Source organism: Ascaphus truei, chromosome 1, assembly GCF_040206685.1.
Source record: "Ascaphus truei isolate aAscTru1 chromosome 1, aAscTru1.hap1, whole genome shotgun sequence".
Classification (NCBI taxonomy): Eukaryota; Metazoa; Chordata; class Amphibia; order Anura; family Ascaphidae; genus Ascaphus; species Ascaphus truei.
This window is the reverse complement of record NC_134483.1, coordinates 275,713,449-275,736,788: the sequence shown is the minus strand read 5'-3', so window position 1 is coordinate 275,736,788 and position 23,340 is coordinate 275,713,449. Positions and strand designations below refer to the sequence as shown.

General features: G+C 43.9%; 1 protein-coding gene across 4 annotated transcripts in view; it reads right to left on the bottom strand.

Annotated features, from left to right (window-relative positions):
* The window catches only part of ELP1 (elongator acetyltransferase complex subunit 1), a 132,398-nt gene that overhangs the window by 77,792 nt on the left and 31,266 nt on the right, over positions 1-23,340 (bottom strand). For all 4 annotated transcript variants that reach the window (XM_075604388.1, XM_075604364.1, XM_075604380.1 and 1 more), the window contains one exon: positions 773-1,003. In XM_075604388.1, coding sequence (XP_075460503.1) covers positions 773-1,003 — 231 coding nt within the window. The remainder of the gene's footprint in view (positions 1-772; positions 1,004-23,340) is intronic.

Sequence of the window (23,340 nt, the reverse complement as noted above, 5' to 3'; positions counted from 1 at the left end):
CCTCCCCCATATGGTGTGTTCAAAAAACAAAACTGGAATTTCTAGCAAGTGTATCAAAACGGAGAAAGAATTTACAATAATTACATGTTATGTAGAAGCTAAATCATGGAATATGTGTAAACGTATAAGCTATGGGGTCTATTCATTAAAGCACGAGAATGGCATTTCCGTGCAAATACGGGCAATATATCAAAGAAACAGATCTTGCCGTATTCATTTAAACAGTTCTCTTATGTCCAAACCGTGCGATAGGTGTTTGTTTTTGTAGAAAATTAGGTTTAGCTTGTCAATTACAATGGAAATTAAATAAGCTATTCAATAAAGTGTGATATTGGAATGGATAGTGCAAATCTTTCATATGTTTTTACCTGATTCAGACTGGAAAGATTAATAGTTTGCCTATACGTATACTTGGATAATATTGCATTACATTGTGGACTAATAGCCAACATTTAACACACAATTACGGTACCTTACATTTACAAATATTACCAATGTTCGCAGGTTAAACTACAAAAATAATCATGTTAATAATCATGTTGAAATACTTTTTAACATGTAACAGTTATTAGTTCAAATTGCTGAGCCTTTACCTTGCATATATTGATTTCCTTATCCCTAACCTTTACAAAATCGGCTCATATTAAATCCTCTCGCTTGTCACAAAAAGTATATGCAAATGAGGTGTGTTGACTGAATATTTCTGTTCTGAAAATGTTTTTTTCTACTGCTAATTAAAGCTACTGCAAAGTTAGTGCTACTAGCCCACTACCTCCGTCAATAACAGCAACATCAGCCTGTGCCTGTGGGCCTTGTCCAGCACTGCGGTCTGTGCTCCAGAACCAGTCATAGCACAGGTACTGCCACCCTCTGCAGAGGACATGCAGCCTGTATGTGTTCTCTGGGTCCCACGCAAGGGACACAACTTGGTCCTTTTCATCACTTCCAAAATGAAAACTCTGTTTCAGGTACCAATGGTAGTTACCAACCGTCCAGAGCTGGACTACACAAAAGGAAAAAAAAAAAAAAGATACCATTCAATAATTCCACAGATCAACATTGGTGTTTAACTGCATAAACACACAAAACCCCAGCAAGCTCTTTTTGGGAACCCCTGAGCCCCCACTAAAATATATATGTGTGTGTGTGTATGTGTATATGTGTGTATATGTATATGTGTGTGTATATGTATATGTGTGTGTATGTGTGTGTGTGTGTGTGTGTGTGTGTGTGTGTGTGTGTGTGTGTGTGTGTGTGTGTGTGTGTGTGTGTGTGTGTAAAAGGAGAGCTATTGCGCGTGGCATATGTATACAACAAAACGACAGAGAAGCCCAATGCTACATCCAATATGACAAAAAGGAGAAAATTTAAACAACTTACCGTAATTTTCTTTTCCTGGAACCATGGCAGTGGGCACATAGTTACCCTCCCTATGTATGTCTAATGCCTATGTGCCCACTGCCATGGTTCCAGGAAAAGAAAATTACGGTAAGTTGTTTAAATTTTCTCCTGTACGTCTAGTCTGTAGTATTTCAAGAATGTATTGAATGAGGACCAGACAGCTGCTTTGCATATTTGTCCTGGTGTAGCCTGGGCCTTAAATGCCCATGAAGTAGCCATGGCCCTTGTAGAATGAGCTTTAATGTTCAAAGGTTTATCTTGTCCTTTGCTTTCATAAGCTTTTTTAATACAAGACACAATCCACTGGGAAATTGTTGTCTTTGATGCTGCTTGTCCTTTCTTTGGTCCCTCTGGAATGACGAATAATTTGTCTGACTTTCTGATATCTCGCATCCTTTCCAGGTACACTTTAAGACATCTTACCACGTCTAACTTGTGTAGTCTTTCTTGTTTCTTATTTTTTGGTTCTGGACAAAATGACGGAATCACAATTTCTTGATTCATGTGGAACTGTGATACCACCATTGGCAGGAATTGATGTACTGGTCTGAGAACTGCCTTGTCTTGATGTATCACTAGGAATGGTTCCTTGGTAGATAGAGCCTGTAGTTCTCCCACTCTCCTTGCTGAGGTGATTGCTATCAGAAACGCCATTTTCCATGACAACCATTTTAGGCCTATCTCCTGTATAGGTTCAAACAGAGCTACTGTTAATACATCCAACACAAGAGACAAGTCCCATGTAGGTACCCTGTTCTTGATTTGAGGTTTTAACCTTTTAACTGCTTGAAAAAAACCTGATTATCAATCTTTCCATTGCCATATTTCTTTCCAACAAAGCTGATAGTGCAGACACTTGTACTTTCAATGAGCTGAGACTGAGACCTTTCTCAAATCCTTTATGCAGGAACTCCACTATAGATACAATTCTTGGTGAAAGGAAATTTTGTTTCTCTTTTTCACACCAATCGCAAAAGCAAAGCCAGATTCTATGGAATACTCTTGATGTGGAACTTTTCCTTGCTTGTAACAGGGTTTGAATTGTTTTGTCTGAACAACCTTTCCGTCTCAATGTTTCCCGCTCAATCGCCATGCCGTCAAAGCCCATTGTTTGGCATTCGGATGACATATTGGCCCCTGTCGCATCAACCCTTTGCGATCTGGTATGTGCCATGGTGTATCTACTGCCATATTTACCAAGTGTATGAACCAAAGCCTTCTTGGCCAGTAGGGTGCTACGAATATCACCTCTGCTTGGTCTTCCCTGATTTTCCTGATTGTTTCCGGAATTAAGGGAATTGGAGGGAACAGGTATACCAACTTGAAGTGCCATTTGAAACTGAGAGCATCTGTACCTTGTGCGCTTGGATGAAACTGTCTGGCACAGTAGTTCCTTACCTTGCGGTTTTGGTGTGTCGCCATGAGATCTATGTCTGGCTGACCCCATCGCTCTACCAGTTCTTGAAACACCTGTGGATATAATGCCCATTCTCCTGGGTGTATGATGTTCCGACTTAGAAAGTCTGCTGTGACATTTTCTAGTCCTGGGATATGTATGGCTGTAATTTCCGACAAGTGGCACTCTGCCCAAAGAGGATTTCTGCTGTGAGGTTCAGCTTTCTGCTCCTGGTTCCTCCTTGTTCGGCTATATACTTGACAACTGACCTGTTGTTTGATTCTATTTTTATACAGCCACCTCTTATATGGTCTTGGAAAGCTTCTAAGGCCCTTGTACTGCTTTTAATTCCAGCAGATTTGATGGAAGATGCTTTTCCTGGTTTGTCCAGGTTCCTTGCACCAATGTTTCTCCCATCTGGGCACCCCAACCTGTGTTGCTCGCATCTGTTGTAATTCTTACCCAGTGCACTGGGTGTAGTGTTTGTCCCTTTTCCAGGTTTCGGGTATCTTCCCACCACTTTAATTCCTGTTTTGTGTGTGGGCGTAACAAGATTCTTGGTCTCATATGTATTGCTGCCCATTTTCTGACGCTTAATGTTGAAGCGAATTTCCCTAGGAGCTTCATGCATTCTTCTGCTGAAGTCCTGGTAGCTTCCCTGAGCTTCTTTGTTGCATGGCTATGTCTTGCCTCTTTGCGTCTTGTAGTCTCACTTCTCCTTTTGCTGTATCAAATTCTACCCCCAGAAATCTTAACAGCTGAGTGGGCATGAGATGGCTCTTGTTTCTGTTTATTAACCAACCGTGGTGTTCCAGGAAGGTTATTATCATCTTCTGGTCTTGCTGGAGTTTCTCCAGACTCCCTGATTTTACCCGGATGTTGTCCAGGTATGGGTATATTTCTACCCCTCTTTCTCTCATTTCTGCCACTAGAGGGGCTAGAACCTTTGTAAACGTCCTTGGGGAAGTCGCCAGACCAAATGGCAGTGCTGTGTACTGATAATGATCTTGATTTACTGTAAACCTTAGGCATCTTTGGTGTCCCTTTGCTATGGGCACCTATAGATAAGCATCTTCTAAGTCTATTGCCACCATCCAGTCTCCAGGTTGTACCTCTTGAATAATCAGGTTCAACGACACCATCTTGAATTTTCTTATTTTCAAGAATAAATTCACACTTCTTAGGTCTAGGATTGCTCTGTACTCCCCTGTAGGTTTCTTTACTAGAAAATTCTGGAATAAATTCCACTTCCTCTTCCTGAGGTACCTTCTTTATTACTTCTACTTGTAATAATTTCTTTAAAGCCGAATTCATCTGCCTTTCTTTTTATTTGGACTGTATCCATGTTATTAAGAACATATTTCTTCTTGGCATCTCTCTGAATTCTATACTGTACCCCTGACGAATGGTCTGTAATACCCAATTGTCCTGTATTGTTTGGGCCCATGTTGCAGAAAACTGCTTCAGTCGCCCTCCTACTGGCAACTGTCACGAAAAGCCGGTCCTGGCCGCCCCTCCATGTTGTTTGTCTTGGAGATGACCTGCCAGGTCTATATGCCTTTGCTTCCTTATATTGGTTTCTATTAGCCTGTTGGAAACCGAATCTTCTGCTTTTTTGAGGTAAAAAGTGCTCTTACCTCCTGATGCTTTTGTTATTATTGCATCCAGTTTGTTACCGAAGAGGAACTCACCTTCAATGGTAATCCACACAAGTTGTTCTTTGATGCTGTGTCAGCCATCCACTGTCTGAGCCATAAAGCCCTTCTTGCTGATACCGCAAGTACCATAGATTTTGCTGCTCATTTTACTTCGGACAGTGCTTTAAGAATAGCACTTCTTTCCACACCTTTGTATATTGCTTCTTCAATGTTGGCAATCCACACTCGCATAGCCCTTGCTGCTGACGTATTTGCTATGGCAGGTTTGAGGATGTTCCTGCGGTAACGTATGCTTTCTTCCATACGTATCCATCTTCCTATCCATAGCGTCCTCCAATGACGCAAGTTCCTTATTGGAATTGTGGTCTTTCTACTATTCTTGAAATAGCAGTATCCACCTTTGGCTGACATCCCAAATTTTTACCTCCTCTTGTGGGAATTGATACATCTTCCCAAACCTTTTAGGCGTAAATACTCTGGCGTCTGGTTGCGCCAACTCCACCTGAATGAGGTCCTTAACTACTTGATGGATAGTAAAGACTCTACCTTTTTAAAGCAGCAGCAGCAGCAGCAGACTGCTTAGCCTGTCAAGCAGGCCAGTACAGAAACTCTTGAAGCAGCCAGGACACTCTTTGTCTCGCCCCGTTAAAAGTTAACTCCTCAGTGTCTTCCAGTTCCAAAGCCTGTATCATGGCTTTGATGAGTGGATCCACCCTTTCTTTTTGTATCAATTTTTTTATTGAACACAATAAGGTAGTACAACACAGGTAAGGGTGTCATGATCCCATGACAGCGTAGCTTTTCACATGCTGAGTGTGTGTGTCCATAAAACATTTTCTTTTTACTGGGCAAAAGGGATTAACTGGGGAAAAGGGAGGAGGTGGGAGGACATACAGGGGGTTCGGTAGGGGGGGGAGGGGGGGAAGACTGCCGGGAGGGGGGGAAGTCTTGAGTCAGGTTCCAGTTGACCTTCTCATCCTGGATCAGGGGGGGAAGGGGAGAGGGAGGGGGGGGGGGATAGTACGCTCCCACCTCCGCGGCTCCACCGGGTCGGGACTAGTTTGCTAGCCAGGGATCCCAGGTATTCAGAAATTGGGGTATTTTTTTTTGGATGAGGGCAGTTAGTTTCTCCATCATCATTACTTGATTGATCCTTCTGGTGACCGTAGCTCTAGAGGGGGCTTTTGTCTGCTTCCATGCGGCCGCAATGGAGCATCTAGCTGCCGTTAGTATAGACGTTATTAGTCTTGCCATCGGGGGGGGGAAAGATCTGAGATAGGTTTGTTCAGCACCAGGGTCAGGGGGTCCATGGGTAGGGTTAGTCCTGTGACCTGTTTGGTAAGACTCAGGATCATAGCCCAGAATCTTTGTATCTCCGGACAGGACCACCAAATATGGGCCATGTCGCCCTTTTGACCACATCCACGCCAGCACAGGTCAATTGCGCCGGGGTAGATCTGGCTCAGTCTAACGGGAGTCAGGTACCATTGAAATAGAATTTTGTATATGTTTTCTTTTATCGTCGTGCAAATTGAAGTTTTGGGGGCTTGCTCCCAGATCTCCTCCCAGTCCTCTAGGTCCACCGATAGACCTAGTTGCTCAGACCATTTTTGCATGTATCGATGGAAGAGTGGGGTCGAGGGCGATTCTAGTGTTTTGTATAATTGTGAGATCAATCCTTTTTGATATGTTCTTTAAGTACATAGGGATTCGAATTTGGTTAATTTGGGGAATTTAGAGGTTGGGGAGAGGGATAAAAGGAAGTGTCTGACCTGCATATATTAAAAAAGGTGCAGACCTTGGATATCAAATTTATTTCTAATCACCTGAAACATAGCGATCTCATCTTTCTGCAGCAGGTCGGCCACCATCCTAATATTGCGACTCTGAAATTGGTCGAATTGACTTGGGGAACACCCTGGGGGGAATTTGGGGTTCCCAAAGATGGGGGTGAGCTGTGAGGGGGATGCTACCAGACCGTACTTCCCCTTGCATTTAAGCCATGCTTCCCACGTGCATCTCATTGCTCCCAGGGCAAACCTTGGTGGTTTAGCCCCGCTGCTACCAGAAGGCCACATTGCCACCTGGAAGGAGAGGGGATAGGCGTAGTGAGTCTATCTCTAACCATGAAGCTAAGGCCGGGTCGCAATTCCAAACTACAGCCTGCTTCAACTGTGCAGCGAGATAGTATTTTGCTAGGTCGGGGACCCCCAAGCCTCCTCTGTCTCTACTCGACAACAACACCGATCGTGGGACTCTGGGCTTCTTGTCGTTCCAGATAAAGTGGAGGATTAAAGACTGCATGTTTTTAAGAGATGTTTGTGGGATCGAAATTGGGAGGGTTTGGAAATTATATAACAGTCTCGGAAGAACGTTCATTTTTACTGCCGTCATTCTTCCAAACCATGAGATTTGGTGCTTTTTCCAGATTTCCAGGTCTTTCTTAATCTGGTAGAATAAGGGAGGATAATTGTATTGATATAGGGTATTATAAGAAGTGGAGATTTTGACACCTAGGTATTTAATGTAGGAGGAACTCCAGCGGTATTTGAAATTGGCTTGGATGAGATTCCAATCCTGTTGGGGGAGGGTTAAATTTAGGGCCTCAGATTTGTCCATATTTATTTTATAGTCAGATATTTGGCCAAATTGTGTCAGGTGCTGCTGTAGGTTAGGAAGGGAGGTATGGGGGGCCGCGAGAGTTAATATTACGTCGTCTGCAAACAGTGAAATTTTGTGTTCTCTGTCCCCGATTTTAATTCCTTTTATATTGGGTTCTTCTCTGATTGAAGCTGCTAGGGGTTCTATAGTTAAGGCAAATAAAAGGGGTGAGAGCGGGCAGCCTTGTCTAGTCCCGTTTCTAATCTTTATGGGGTCTGAAAACCCCCCTGCTAGTTTGACATATGCTGTTGGATTGTGATATAGGGCTCTCACTCCTTCCAGGAAAGGACCTGAGAATCCAAACCTCAGCATGGTTTGGTCTAGGAAGGACCACCTAATCCTATCGAACGTTTTTTCAGCGTCGAGGCTTAGGATCATTGCTTTGGACCCAGAGAGATGCACGTGGTCGATTATATCCACTATTTTGCGTGTATTGTCGGAGGCCTGTCTTCCCGACACAAATCCTACTTGATCTATATGTATCAGTCTAGGGAGAATTGGGTTTAGCCTGTTTGCCAAGATCTTGCTGTAGATTTTGAGATCGGTATTTAACAGGTATATGGGTCTATAGCTCCCGCACAAAAGTGGGTCTCTACCCTCTTTATGGATGATCGCTAGGTTCGCTGCTGTTATCGTTGAGGGTATTGGCTCTCCCTGTAGAAATGAATTGTAGATTTGGATGAGATAGGGGGATAAAATAGGTTGGAACATTTTATAATAGATGTTAGAAAAACCGTCCGGGCCCGGTGTTTTTGCTAGCTGAAGGGATTTTATGGCTTGGGAAAGTTCTTCTTGTGTTATGGGTTTGTTGAGGGATTCTGTTTCTTGGGGGGTAAGAGTGGGGAGGTTACAATGGTCTAGGTATTGAGTTATTTTGTTTATGTTTACTGGGTCATGGTCTGGAGGGTGGAGATTGTATAGGTCAGAGTAAAATTTCGCGAATTCCTGGGTTATTTCTTTCTCTAGGTATGTGATTTGACCTTTGTCTGTTTGGATTTTTGCTATCTGGGCTTTTGCTTTAATACCTCGTAGTTTTGAGGCCAGGAGTTTTTCGGCTTTGTTGCCTTTGTCTAAGTATTTTTGCTTTGACCATCTGAGGGCTTTTTCAACTTCCTCTAATTGTAGGTTTTTAAGGGCTGCTCTAGCTAAATTTAGCGATTTTAGGGTCTTTTTAGATAGCAGGGTTTTGTGTTGGGCTTCGAGGTGGGAGATCTTTTCTGTAAGTTCCTTTTGGAGTGTAAATTTTTGCTTTTTTTTGTGTGAGGCCATGGAGATTAATTCTCCTCTTATGGAGGCTTTGTGGGCCTCCCATAGCATAGCCGGGGTTGAGGCAGAGCCTTTGTTGATCTGAAAGAATTCTATTAGTTTTAGACGTAGGGATTTCTCTGTGTCAGGGCAGTTAAGAAGGGAATCATTCAATTTCCATTTAAATTGGGAGTGTTTAACAAAGGGGATTGTAAGGGAAAGGTCAATTGGCGCGTGGTCGGACCAGGTGATGGGTCCAATATTTGACTGGGAGGAGGCCTGGAAGATGTTACTGGTGCCCAGAAAATAATCAATCCTCGAGTATGACTGATGAGGGGTGGAGAAGAAAGTGTAGTCCCTCTGACCCTGGTGCTGGGCCCTCCATATATCGATCAGTGAGTAGGTCTCCATGATCTCTCGGAATTTTTTAGCTTTTTTTTGAGCCTGGGCAGCGCTTGGGGAGGGGGTATAATTTGGGCTCTTTTGATCTGGGCCAGATTTGTCATTTATATGGGATGCGACCGGATCCACCCTTTCTACATCAAATTCAGATTCCTCTTCCTGAATATCTTGATCTGATGAATCCATTTCACTCTCTGACACATGAAAACAATCAATTTCAGACGCATATGATGAAAAAACCTTTCCCCTTATCCAGACTGGTCTGGGATCTAGATCTTTCCTGCGCAGGGTTAACAGCTTGCTGGACTGCCGCATCAACACTCTGTTTAACAGCCTCCTTCATTAATAAGGAAATTGCTCATTTGTTCATTGGTATCACCTGCAGGTGCCTTAAGACAATCTTCACATAATTACTTCCCTATTAGGGCTGGTTTCTCACAAGCTGAACACCATTTAGTTTTCTTAGCAACCTTTCATTTATGTTGCAGGGATTCCCCTGTCCCTTTTGAAGATCCTGCTTCAGGGAGGGTAACCACCGAACTAAATTATAAAAACAAAATAAATACTAAACATACACCCTAATGTATATATATACCATCTCTCTTTCCCATGTAGAACTAAAACTAAGGACTCACCTAGCCTTGGGAACTGAAGTTTTGGGTGTTTCCATTTTTGAATCCATTTCCAGCACTTGGCTTCTCCCTGCTGAGCGTTCCATGCTGCAGCTCTCACTCACACATACACACAGTGTGGTCGTCGCTTCTATGACGTCATCAAGTGCTCGTGCACGGCTCGCGTGTCTGTGAACGAATCTGCCGGCCGATGTGACGCGCCGAGCGGCCGCGTGCACTGTACCCTTTACCGCAATGTCCAGACACTAACGCGGTCAATATGAACCTTCCTCGTATAGCAGGGTTCCTGGGGTACTTTACCGCCGCGTCCCAGACGCTAGTGCGGTCAATTGAGCCTTCCTCCACTCGCAGCTATGGCTGCTCCCCCCTCCACGTGTAGCGGGCTCCTGGGTACTTTACCGCAGCGTACCAGACGCTAATGCGGTGAGTCTGGGCCTCCACGGCTCCCAGCTGCAGCTGCTGTGCGCCTTCGATTGGTCCTGGGGCTTTGCACCTAAGCTTCCCCGCCCGCGGCTGCAGCTGCTCCCCCCCCCAACCAGGGGCTCCCCCGACTCTAAGGGGTCTCCGTCTTGCCACCCGTAGGGCGCGTCGACCGGAGCTTCAGGGCAGAGAGGCTGAGACCCTGGATATCTGCACAAGGTGCAGTAGGTGAGTCCTGTTAGAAAATAAAAAATCCTACTCCTAGCTGTGAGGACAGGAAAAAGACTAAGGTGCAGGTAGAGGGAGGGGCCTTATATGGCCTACCTGCAAAAGTCTACTTCCTTTCCTACCTAGAGTGAGAAGGGATTAACCCAATGGTGCCCACTGGTGCCAACTGCCAGGGTGATCAGGAAATACACAGTAAAATACTTATATATTCTCTTGAAAAAAGGTCAAAAAGAGCTAGCTGGGGTTTTGTGTCTTAACCTATTCTCAGCTGTTTCAGCTGTTGGAGGTTGGTGGCTCCTCCTTCCCAGGTTTCAAGCCTGCACCTCCCCACTTCCCAAGTTAGTGGGTCCTTTCATTCTGCTGGATATAGATCCAATGTTGGTCTTTCTCCCTCCTAATAGAGGTAAATGAGAATTTTAATCCTAATAGAGATATATTAGTATTTTATCTGGTAGTGTTAGGACTTGCGAACAGGGTCTGCCTTGTCGTAGCTTGCAGGCTTACAATGCTTTGGCCAAAGGGTTAAACTAAATTACCCTTTTTCAAGAGAATATATAAGTATTTTACTGTGTATTTTTGTCATATTGGATGTAGCATTGGGCTTCTCTGTCGTTTATTTAATTGCATAGCATGCTTGTTTTAATATTTTCATTTCTTTGCAGGAATCAGGAAAAAAATAGGGTGTAGTAACATTACATGAATGTTAAGAAATACATTCAACTTATGCAACAACTCTTAGACCAGGATGATCAGCACGTAAAAATACCACTTATGCACCTCAGACAGGTCCACAAACCGGTCTTTCCCCATTATTTCTTTCATACAATGCTTCCACTGTAGTCATGAATTCTGGGTAATGACATGCAAATGAGCACACAGGGTGTCCCTTTTCGCTCCTTATCCATTTTAACATTGATGCCGGTAAGTTTATGCTTGTCGTATTGCAGAGCTTTCTTAGCACAGCTGGGTTTCAGAAGTGCAGGGCCAGTAAACCTACTCACAGACAGCTTTTTCGACCTGATAGGTCTCATCGGTGTGAGGTTGGTTACGAACTTTGCAATGTGAAGCTGGTGGTGACCACAATCCAGTTAAGAGTATATAATTTAAAAAAAAATTATATTTAAGCTAAGAGTATATTAATAAAAATAATAACTAGATCAACACATTTTAAATGCTCCAAGTATCTTCAAGTAAAGACTGAACTGACAAGTTTGTCTGTTTAAAGCAGTGGTTTGTATATGCATAGGGCAGAGGGTAAAAATCAAGGTTAAGGGCCATTATATGTTAGGGAGTCTTGTATGTATGTATATTTATATAGCACCAATAATGCATATAGCTTCACAGTAGTAATACAGGTGACAATCATATAAATAACAAATAATACACATAACAGATCATGGGAATAAGTGCTTCAGACATAAAAGTAACATTTCGGAAGAAGAGTCCCTGCTCCGAAGAGCTTACAATCTAATTGGTAGGAAGAACGTACAGAGACTGTAGGAGGGCGTTCTGGTAACTGCATCTGCAAGGGGCCAAGCTTTATGTATCAGGTGTATAGTATTAGCCACAGTGCTATTCATATGCTTCTTTAAACAAGTGTGTCTTAAGGTGGATCTTAAAGGTGGATAGAGAGTGCTAGTCGGGTATTGAAGGGAAGGGCATTCCAGAGGTGTGGGGCAGTCAGTGAGAAAGGTTAAAGGCGGAAGAGGGCATTCAATACAAAGGGGGTAGAGAGAAGATATCCTTGAGCAGAACGCAAGAGTCGGGATGGTGCATAGCGAGAAATTAGAGCTGAGACATAACGAGGGGCAGAAAAGTGTAAAGCTTTAAAAGTGAGGAGGAGAATTGCATGTGTGATACGGGATGTGATGGGAAGCCAGGAGAGGGATTTCAGCAGGGGAGACGCCGAGACAGATTTAGGAAAGAGTAGAGTGATTCTAGCAGCAACGTTTAGGATAGATTGTAGGGGAGACAGGTGAGAGGCAGGAAGGCCGGACAGCAGGAGGTTACAGTAATCGAGACGGGAGAGAATGAGGGCCTAGGTCAGAGTTTTAGCAGTCTAGCAACAGAGGAAAGGGCGTATCTTTGTAATATTGCAGAGGAATAAGAGACGGGTTTTAGATACGTTTTGAACGTGAGAGGAGAACGTGAGAGAGGAGTCAAGTGTGACCCCTAGGCAGCGTGCTTGGGCTTCTGGGTGAATGATAGTACTTCCAACAGTAATATGGAAGGAGGTAGTAGGGCCAAGATTGGGAGGAAGTATGAGGAGCTCTGTTTTTGCCATGTTAAGTTTAAGTCGGCAGAGGGCCATCCAGGATGATATCGCAGAGAGACATTCAGAAACTTTGATCTGTACAGCAGGAGTAAGGTCAAGGTTGAAAAGTAAATTTGTGTGTCGTCGGCATAGAGGTGATATTTAAAGCCTAGATATGTGATTAGATCAACTAGGGAAAGTGTGTAAAAAGAAAAGAGAAGGGGTCCCAGGACAGAGCCCTGGGTACCCCCAGAGAGATCAATAGAGGAGGTGTTAGCAGAAGAGACACTGAAAGTACGATGGGAGAGGTAAGAGGAGATCCAGGATAGAGCTTTGTTCCGAATACCAAGAGTATGGAGAATGTGAAAGAGGGTGGTCCACGGTGTTGAATGTGAAAGAGGGGTCACGTAATATGAGCAGAGTGTAATGACCTGTCTTTGGCAGCATGGAGGTCATTAGTTATTTTATTGAGGGCTGTTTCAGTCGAGTGAGCAGTGCAGTAGAGAGTAGAGTCGTCGTATCCAATCCAGGGTCAGCGTAGGAGAATATCACAAGGTACAAGTTCCAGGCAGGGTCAGGCAGCGAGATGAGGCAGACAGGCTCAAGGAGGTGAGGTTCAGCGTCACACAAACTGTAGTTATGCTCGGCAAGGTAAGAGAGCGTAGAGTGTATATTTAAAGGACCTCCCACCAATGGGAGGCAACCAGGAAATGGGGCTGCGGTTCCTGATAGGCTGCTGGATCGTGCAGGTGCGTCCTATTGCACAGCCAATTACAAACTCAGAGTGTGCGCGCATCACGCAGACGACCCGGTCGCACGCCGTCGACCCAGTTGCACGCCGTCATCGCGCGCCACATCACCCGCGACAGTACGGGGGCGGAGACCACAGGAGGAGTGCGGAGCACAGCCGCGCTGTGTAGTCCTGACATCAGGGCGGGAATGAGGGGCGGAGACTGCCGACCGATGGGGAGACCGCGTACGCGCCGCGCATCAAGACCAGAGGAACGGGAGTGTGCCCAGAGACAGAAGAGACCGACGGGACCCGCGCGCAAGTACCACCGTTAGGTTGCCTCTCTTGAGTGCCATGGGGATCAGATGGGCGAGTAAGGGTTAAGGGGACAGAAGCACCAGAACGGCAAATCCTCACAAGGCTATAGCAAATATAAATAGTAAAGGTGGCATCACAGCAATAGTTAAGTGCTGAGATGTGCAGTCTGGGATAGATAATATCCTCCTTTCCAGCGTAGATCAAATCTAGGATTCGGGGCCAGTTGGTGTTATCCACTCCTTTTGAACTCCCTTTTAAACTGCACTTTGATTGCTACTTAAAATGTGGTACTTGAGCATGGGCTGCAGACAGCATGGGCTGCTATGTGTGTGGTTACTGTATATAGCTCTAGAATGGCACTCGACTGAATTCAGATCAGATCAGCCCAGGCAATTTAATTAGCACATGTGAGGGACATTAAAACAGATGGTTCTTCTAAATAGGGTGTTGGCCAAGTAGATGTTAATAAAAGATCAAACAAACATACTGAGTAGATGTAGCATTGTGTCAGAAGGCATCTTCTGCTGCAGGAAAACACCTATTAGCCCATACTGGAAGATGTATTTTGGCAGAATAGTGCTTAGTAAATATGGGCCTAAGTGTCTACAGGAGTGAGATTCTTCCTATTTCAGTGAAAAAATATAAATCTGTTTTGCAGCGGTTGCTTGTCTGGCATTCAAATGTCCTGCGTTGAAGATGCAATTCCCATATGATCATATCATACATGTTCTGCGTTGTGACTTGCTGAGATTTATTCTGTACATAGCCCATCTTCACAGACTCAAACCATGCTAATAATAAACTAGCACTAGCCACACTACAATTTGTTTCCTGCTGCATGAAGGGCTATAAAGGGTGTTACGTAGGGCACACATGTAAGCACGTGACCTACTTACGAGACAAGGGTTAATACACAACTATCTAGCTGCCGCACTTTTCAACTTTGCAAAGATTCCTCAAATGAACAATATCTCCCGTCAATCCGTCCCAAGATACCATCTGTCACAAACAGCACACAAGTGAGCAAGTGATTTAGATATGCGACCAGGGTTAACATACAGCTACTCTAGCCAACTCACCTTTCTCCTCTGCAAGGTACTCTCAATTAGTTAATATTAACCCCTTACTCAATTGCAATCATATCCATCTGCTTCCACCACTGAGAAGTATGCAAAATATATAATTAATATATACCGGTATCTGCCAGAGTCTCAGGTTCCCGTTTATTATAGAAAAAACTATGCACTCTACACAAAAACTTCTTGTGGCAAAATGTGTCCGAAAATATAAATGACTCTACAGAGCGCGCAACAGTTCATTCAGAGCCCCAAAGCATTACTTATTAAATGTTTTAATATACATAAGAATACAGTGCTTGGATTACAGAAAAAGGATTACAAGAACAGTGGGGAGATACTTGAAGGTTTAGCATGGGATAAAATTCAGGAATACCAAAAGGGTAACAAAATTATTATTAATAATTAGCATGGATTAATCGTACCAAACTAACATTATTCGTTTCTTTGAATAGGCGAGTAGAAATTTAGTCCAGGGTAATGCAGTTAGATTTTGCAAATGCTTTTGATATGGATCCACACAAGAGGTTGGTGTACAAAATAAAGCGAATTGAACTCGGTAGGACTATATGCACTTGGATTGAAAACTGGTTGAAGGATATACAACAGAGTCGTCAGAAATTGAACTTTTTCTGGTTGGGCTAAAGTTGTGAGTGGTACCACAGGGATCGGTACTGGGACCTCTGCTTTTTAACTTGTTTATTAATGATCTTGAGGTTGGCATAGAGAGAAAAGTCTCCATCTTTGCTAAAGATACTAAATTGTGGAAGATAGTAGAAACAGAGCAAGATGTAATTTCTCGCCAGAAGGACTTGGAGAGACTGGAAACTTGGGCAGGTAAGTGGAATGAGGTTTAATACAGATAAATGTACGGTTATGCATTTGGGAAACAAGAATAAACAAGAACTTACATGAGATAAATTAGGAGAATCCTTGATGGAGAAGGATTTAGGAGTGTTTGTAGACAGCAGGCTTGGCAATAGTGCCCAAAGTCATGCAGTAGCTGCAAAGGCAAACAAGATCTTATCTTGCATTAAACGGGGAAAGGATGGAAGGGAAAGGAGAAAATTTAAACAGCTTACCGTAATTTTCTTTTCCTGGAACCATGGCAGTGGGCACCATTGGGTTAATCCCTTCTCACTCTAGGTAGGACATATAAGGCCCCTCCCTCTACCTGCACCTTAGTCTTACGATTCTTCCATAGCTGAAAAATATAACTGATAGGCATTAGACGTACATAGGGAGGGTAACTATGTGCCCACTGCCATGGTTCCAGGAAAAGAAAATTACGGTAAGTTGTTTAAATTTTCTCCTTTCCTGATCACCCTGGCAGTGGGCACCATTGGGACATACCCAAGCAGTGCAAATTTTAGGGAGGGATACATCAGAATAGACAACACCAGTTTAATGCCTTATCAGTTTGACCTTTATTAATACACTTTACACTTTATTTCACTACAGTTTCTAACACTCTACGCCCAAAGCTTGCGTCAGCTGATGATTGTACGTCTAGTCTGTAGTATTTCAAGAATGTATTGAATGAGGACCAGACCGCTGCTTTGCATATTTGTCCTGGTGTAGCCTGGGCCTTAAATGCCCATGAAGTAGCCATGGCCCTTGTAGAATGAGCTTTAATATTCAAAGGTTTATCTTGTCCTTTGCTTTCATAAGCCTTTTAATACAAGACACTATCCACTGGGAAATTGTTGTCTTTGATGCTTCTTGACCTTTCTTCGGTCCCTCTGGAATTGATGAATAGTCTGTCTGACTTTCTGATATCTCGCATCCTTTCCAGGTACACTTTAAGACATCTTCCCACGTCTAATTTGTGTAGTCTTTCTTCTTTCTTATTCTTTGGTTCTGGACGGAATGTCGGAATCACAATTTCTTGATTCATGTGGAACTGTGATACAACTTTTGGCAGGAATTGATGTACTGGTCTGAGAACTGCCTTGTCTTGATGTATGACTAGGAATGGTTCCTTGGCTGATAGAGCCTGTAGTTCTCCCACTCTCCTTGCTGAGGTGATTGCTATCAAAAACGCCATTTTCCATGATAACCATTTCAAGCCTATCTCCTGTATAGGTTCAAACGGAGCCGCTGTTTGTACATCCAATACTAGGGACCAGTCCCATGTAGGTACCCTGTTCTTGATTTGAGGCCTTAACCTTTTAACTGCCTGAAAGAATCTGATGATCAATCTTTCCATTGCCAGATTTCTTTCCAACAAGGCTGATAGTGCAGACCTCTGTACTTTCAATGAGCTAAGACTGAGACCTTTCTCAAATCCTTTTTGCAGGAACTCCACTTTTTGCAGGAATCTGTTTTTTCCTTTCCACACCAATCGTGAAAGCAAAGCCAGATTCTATGGTATACTTTCGATGTGGAACTTTTCCTTGCTTGTAAAAGGGTTTGGATTGTTTTGTCTGAACAACCTTTCAGTCTCAATGTTTCCTGCTCAATCGCCATGCCGTCAAAGCCCATTGTTTGGCATTCGGATGACATATTGGCCCCTGTCGCATCAACCCTTTGCGATCTAGTATGTGCCATGGTGTATCTACTGCCATATTTACCAAGTGTGTGAACCAAAGCCTTCTTGGCCAGTAGGGTGCTACGAATATCACCTCTGCTTGGTCTTCCCTGATTTCCTGATTGTTTCCGGAATTAAGGGAATTGGAGGGAACAGGTATACCAACTTGAAGTGCCATTTGAAACTGAGAGCATCTGTGCCTTGTGCGCTTGGATGAAACTGTCTGGCACAGTAGTTCCTTACCTTGCGGTTTTGGTGTGTCGCCATGAGATCTATGTCTGGCTGACCCCATCGCTCTACCAGTTCTTGAAACACCTGTGGATATAATGCCCATTCTCCTGGGTGTATGATGTTCCGACTTAGAAAGTCTGCTGTGACATTTTCTAGTCCTGGGATATGTATGGCTGTAATTTCCGACAAGTGGCACTCTGCCCAAAAGAGGATTTCTGCTGTGAGGTTCATCAGCTTTCTGCTCCTGGTTCCTCCTTGTTCGGCTATATACTTGACAACTGACCTGTTGTTTGATTCTATTTTTATACAGTCACCTCTTATATGGTTTTGGAAAGCTTCTAATGCCCTTTGTACTGCTTTTAATTCCGGCAGATTTGATGGAAGATGCTTTTCCTGGTTTGTCCAGGTTCCTTGCACCAATGTTTCTCCCATCTGGGCACCCCAACCTGTGTTGCTCGCATCTGTTGTAATTCTTACCCAGTGCACTGGGTGTAGTGTTTGTCCTTTTTCCAGGTTTCGGGTATCTTCCCACCACTTTAATTCCTGTTTTGTGTGTGGGTGTAACAAGATTCTTGGTCTCATATGTATTGCTGCCCATTTTCTGACGCTTAATGTTGAAGCGAATTTCCCTAGGAGCTTCATGCATTCTTCTGCTGAAGTCCTGGTAGCTTTCCTGAGCTTCTTTGTTGCATGGCTATGTCTTGCCTCTTTGCGTCTGGTAGTCTCACTTCTCCTTTTGCTGTATCAAATTCTACCCCCAGAAATCTTAACAGCTGAGTGGGCATGAGATGGCTCTTGTTTCTGTTTATTAACCAACCGTGGTGTTCCAGGAAGGTTATCATCATCTTCTGGTCTTGCTGGAGTTTCTCTAGACTCCTTGATTTTACCCGGATGTCGTCCAGGTATGGGTATATTTCTACCCCTCTTTCTCTCATTTCTGCCACTAGAGGAGCTAGAACCTATGTAAACGTCCTTGGGGAAGTTGCCAGACCAAATGGCAGTGCTGTGTACTGATAATGATCTTGATTTACTGTAAACCTTAGGCATCTTTGGTGTCCCTTTGCTATGGGCACATGTAGATAAGCATCTTTTAAGTCTATTGCCACCATCCAGTCTCCTGGTTGTACCTCTTGAATAATCAGGTTCAACGACAACATCTTGAATTTTCTTATTTTCAAGAATAAATTCACACTTCTTAGGTCTAGGATTGTTCTGTACTCCCCTGTAGGTTTCTTTACAAGAAAAATTCTGGAATAAATTCCACTTCCTCTTCCTGAGGTACCTTCTTTATTACTTCTGCTTGTAATAATTTCTTTAAAGCCGAATTCATCTGCCTTCTTTTTTCCTTGGACTGTATCCATGTTATTAAGAACATATTTCTTCTTGGCATCTCTCTGAATTCTATACTGTACCCCTGACGAATGGTCTGTAATACCCAATTGTCCTGTATTGTTTGGGCCCATGTTGCAGAAAACTGCTTCAGTCGCCCTCCTACTGGCAACTGTCACGAAAAGCCGGTCCTGGCCGCCCCTCCATGTTGTTTGTCTTGGAGATGACGTGCCAGGTCTATATGCCTTTGCTTCCTTATATTGGTTTCTATTAGCCTGTTGGAAACCGAATCTTCTGCTTTTCTTGAGGTAAAAGTGCTCTTACCTCCTGATGCTTTTGTTATTATTGCATCCAGTTTGTTACCGAAGAGGAACTCACCTCAATGGTAATCCACACAAGTTGTTCTTTGATGCTGTGTCAGCCATCCACTGTCTGAGCCATGAAGCCCTTCTTGCTGATACTGCCAGCACCATAGATTTTGCTGCTCATTTACTTCGGACAGTGCTTTAAGAATAGCACTTCTTTCCACACCTTTGTATATTGCTTCTTCAATGTTGGCAATCCACACTCGCATAGCCCTTGCTGCTGACGTATTTGCTATGGCAGGTTTGAGGATGTTCCTGCGGTAACGTATGCTTTCTTCCATACGTATCCATCTTCCTATCCATAGCGTCCTCCAATGACGCAAGTTCCTCTATTGGAATTGTGGTCTTTTCTACTATTCTGGAAATAGCAGTATCCACCTTTGGGCTGACATCCCAAAATTTTACCTCCTCTTGTGGGAATGTATACATCTTCCCAAACCTTTTAGGCGTAAATACTCTGGCGTTTGGTTGCGCCAACTCCACCTGAATGAGGTCCTTAATTACTTGATGGATAGTAAAGACTCTACCTTTTTAAAGCAGCAGCAGCAGCAGCAGACCGCTCAGCTTGTCAACAGCAGGCCAGTACAGAAACTCTTGAAGCAGCCAGGACACTCTTTGTCTCGCCCCCAAAAAATTATCTTTCTTTGTGGGTTAACTCCTCAGTGTCTTCCAGTTCCAAAGCCTGTATCATGGCTTTGATGAGTGGATCCACCCTTTCTACATCAAATTCAGATTCCTCTTCCTGAATATCTTGATCTGATGAATCCATTTCACCCTCTGACACATGAAAACAATCAATTTCAGACTCATATGATGAAAAAACCTTTCCCCTTATCCAGACTGGTCTGGGACCTAGATCTTTCCTGCGCAGGGTTAACAGCTTGCTGGACTGCCGCATCAACACTCTGTTTAACAGCCTCCTTCATAAATAAGGAAAGTGCTCATTTGTTCATTGGTATCACCTGCAGGTGCCTTAAGACAATCTTCACATAATTACTTCCCTATTAGGGCTGGTTTCTCACAAGCTGAACACCATTTAGTTTTCTTAGCAACCTTTCTTTTATGTTGCAGGGATTCCCCCGTCCCTTTTGAAGATTCTGCTTCTGGGAGGGTAACCACCGAACTAAATTATAAAAACAAAATAAATACTAAACATACACCCTAATGTATATATACCATCTCTCTTTCCCATGTAGAACTAAAACTAAGGACTCACCTAGCCTTGGGAACTGAAGTTTTGGGTGTTTCCATTTTTGAATCCATTTCCAGCACTTGGCTTCTCCCTGCTGAGCGTTCCATGCTGCAGCTCTCACTCACACATACACACAGTGTGGTCGTCGCTTCTCTGACGTCATCAAGTGCTCGTGCACGGCTCGCGTGTCTGTGCACGCATCTGCCGGCCGGACGTGACGCGCGCGCTCCCGAGCGGCCGCGTGCACTGTACCCTTTTACCGCAGTGTTTCAGATACTCACGCGGTCAATATGAACCTCCTTCGGTTCGCAGCTAAGGCTGCTACTTCCTTCCGCGTATAGCAGAGTTCCTGGGGTAGTTTACCGCCGCGTCCCAGACGCTAGCGCGGTCAATTGAGCCTTCCTCCGCTCGCAGCTATGGCTGTTCCCCCCTCCGCGTGTAGCGGGCTCCTGGGTACTTTACCGCAGCGTACCAGACGCTAATGCGGTGAGTCTGGGCCTCCACGGCTCCCAGCTGCAGCTGCTGTGCGCCTTCGATTGGTCCTGGGGCTTTGCACCTAAGCTTCCCCGCCCGCGGCTGCAGCTGCTCCCCCCCCCAACCAGGGGCTCCCCCGACTCTAAGGGGTCTCCGTCTTGCCACCCGTAGGGCGCGTCGACCGGAGCTTCAGGGCAGAGAGGCTGAGACCCTGGATATCTGCACAAGGTGCAGTAGGTGAGTCCTGTTAGAAAATAAAAAATCCTACTCCTAGCTGTGAGGACAGGAAAAAGACTAAGGTGCAGGTAGAGGGAGGGGCCTTATATGGCCTACCTGCAAAAGTCTATTTCCTGTCCTACCTAGAGTGAGAAGGGATTAACCCAATGGTGCCCACTGCCAGGGTGATCAGGAAATAAACATAATTATGCCCCTCTATAAAGCATTAGTAAGACCACATCTTGAATATGGAGTACAGTTTTAGGCACCACTCCATAGAAAAGACATTATGGAACTAGAGAGAGTGCAGAGAAGAGCTACCAAATTAATAAAGGCTCTGCTACCAAATTAATAAAGGGGATGGATAATCTAATTTGAGGAAAGGCTAGCTAAATTAGATTTGTTTACATTACAAAAGAGGCATCTAACAGGGGATATGATAACCATATACAAATATAGTCAAGGACAATACAAGGAGCTTTCAAAAGAACTATTCATCTCAAGGGCAGTACAAAGGACTCGGGGCCATCCCTTGAGGTTGGAGGAAAGGAGATTTCACCAGCAACAAAGGAAAGGGTCCTTTACAGAAGTTAAAATGTGAAATTCATTAGCCATGGAGCCTAATAGCAGATACAGTACTGTTGATATGTTAAAAAAAAAGTCTGGACATCTTTTTAGAAAGGAAAGGTATACAGGTATATATACCAATTAAGTAAACACTGGAAGGTTTTGATCCAGGAAGTAATCTGATTGCCAATATTTGGAATCAGGAAGGAATTTACTTTTCCCCTTATGAGATACTGTATCATTAGATCAGGGGTGCGCAAACGAGGGGGATTTTCTTCTGGGGGTGCGTGGGTTACAGAGGCCCCACACGCTTCCCGAAGGCATTTAAATTAAAATGCAGAAGAAGCAGCGAAGGCCTCTGTGACGATGGGCAGGATTTGGCCCGGGATTAAAGGGGTTACACCCCAATTGGCCACCCTCTACCCTCACCTGGGAAGCAAGGGGTTAACTGGACTGAGGTCCAGTAATGTGTTTTCACCTCACTTCAATATCCAAATGCTTATTCCCCTGTGTAACTGTATTGTGTTATCCTAGTGTTTGCACCCACACATACACTAGGGTTGCTGCGGGCAGGAAAGGGTTAATGTTAAAACAGTGATTCTAGCCCTTTGTTTAAATTACCCTCAAAGATGCCTGTCTACTAAATGCAAATGGTCAGGAGAGCGAACAAATGGTTAGGAAACAGCCCTGATCAAAGGCTCAAGACTCTACCTGTTTGCAGGAAGCTGGAGTGGATTGTGAGCGTTATAACTCACACTTACAAACCATAGTATCCTGCCATGTGGTAGACTGGCCAAACGCCTCTGATTTAGGAGTGGGGCTACAGAATGAGTGACCTTATTAAATATAAGAATATTATGAGATGTCCTTGGCTGAACATGCTAAGAGTTACATATGTGTATTCGTGGGACTTACCCGCAACTAACGGTTACAGACACCTGGTGTTTAGCCGGTCCTAACAGACAGATATTAATATCTCTTAATTTTAGTATTACACTGTAATATTTAGTCTCATTGGGAGCGTCATGCGTTACGGAATGTATTAATATGTCTCACGTGCCAGTAAGTATTACTGAACTGAAGTTATGAAGATAGGGAAAAGCAGTTTTTAAACGTCCTTGGGTGGGAGGAGTTTTACTCTGAGGAAAACTGTCAACTTCACCGCTGATTTATGAGAGGGGCTGGGTTTAGGTTGTGTTCAAAGGGAAATAATTGTATAAGAACCAGGGTCAGCCTATGGCTATTGTCCTTCATGTGTCTTTCTATACCATCTTGATTGCTGAGAGAAACGCTATGCAATGTCTTCATGCCAGAGGTCTTTCATGTCTTTGGTGTCTTGATGACTATGAAGATTGCTGTATGAACTGCCAGTCCAGATATGACTGTTTCATCATTTCCTTTTTAAGTAAGTGTCCATATTTTGCCTGTTATTTGTATATCTGTTGTGTTCACCTTTATCAAGGAATAAATTATATTTTATCATATCTAAGTCTCGTCCCAGTTCAAACCCAGTTATATATATATATATATATATATATATATATACACACAGTGTTCGACAAACCTATACATTTGCTCGCCCCGGGCGAGTGGATTTAACATCGTGGCGAGCTCCTATTGGCCCAAGCAGCACACGTTTGGTACTAGGTGGCGAGTAGATTTTTTTTGGCGATTTGTCAACCAATATATATATATATATATATATATATATATTTTTTTTTTTTTTTTTTTTGGTGTAAATTACAGCCTGTCATAAAGTCACCGTGACAGCCTCTAACTTCTCCTTACCTTGGTTCAGGAAACATCTGGTGGCGCGTCACCATAGCAACGTGGCATCAAATTACACAGCGGGGTCATATGACGTTGCCTTGCCATGGCAAAGTGACGTCATGATGCCAGCCAAGGTAAGGAGGGGGAGGGGGGGGGGAACGCGAGGAGAGGGGGACAGCCGGCAGGGGGCGCAGAGGGAAAAGATTCCGCTCCCCTATGTTAGATAATATTCACTGGGTGTTTTG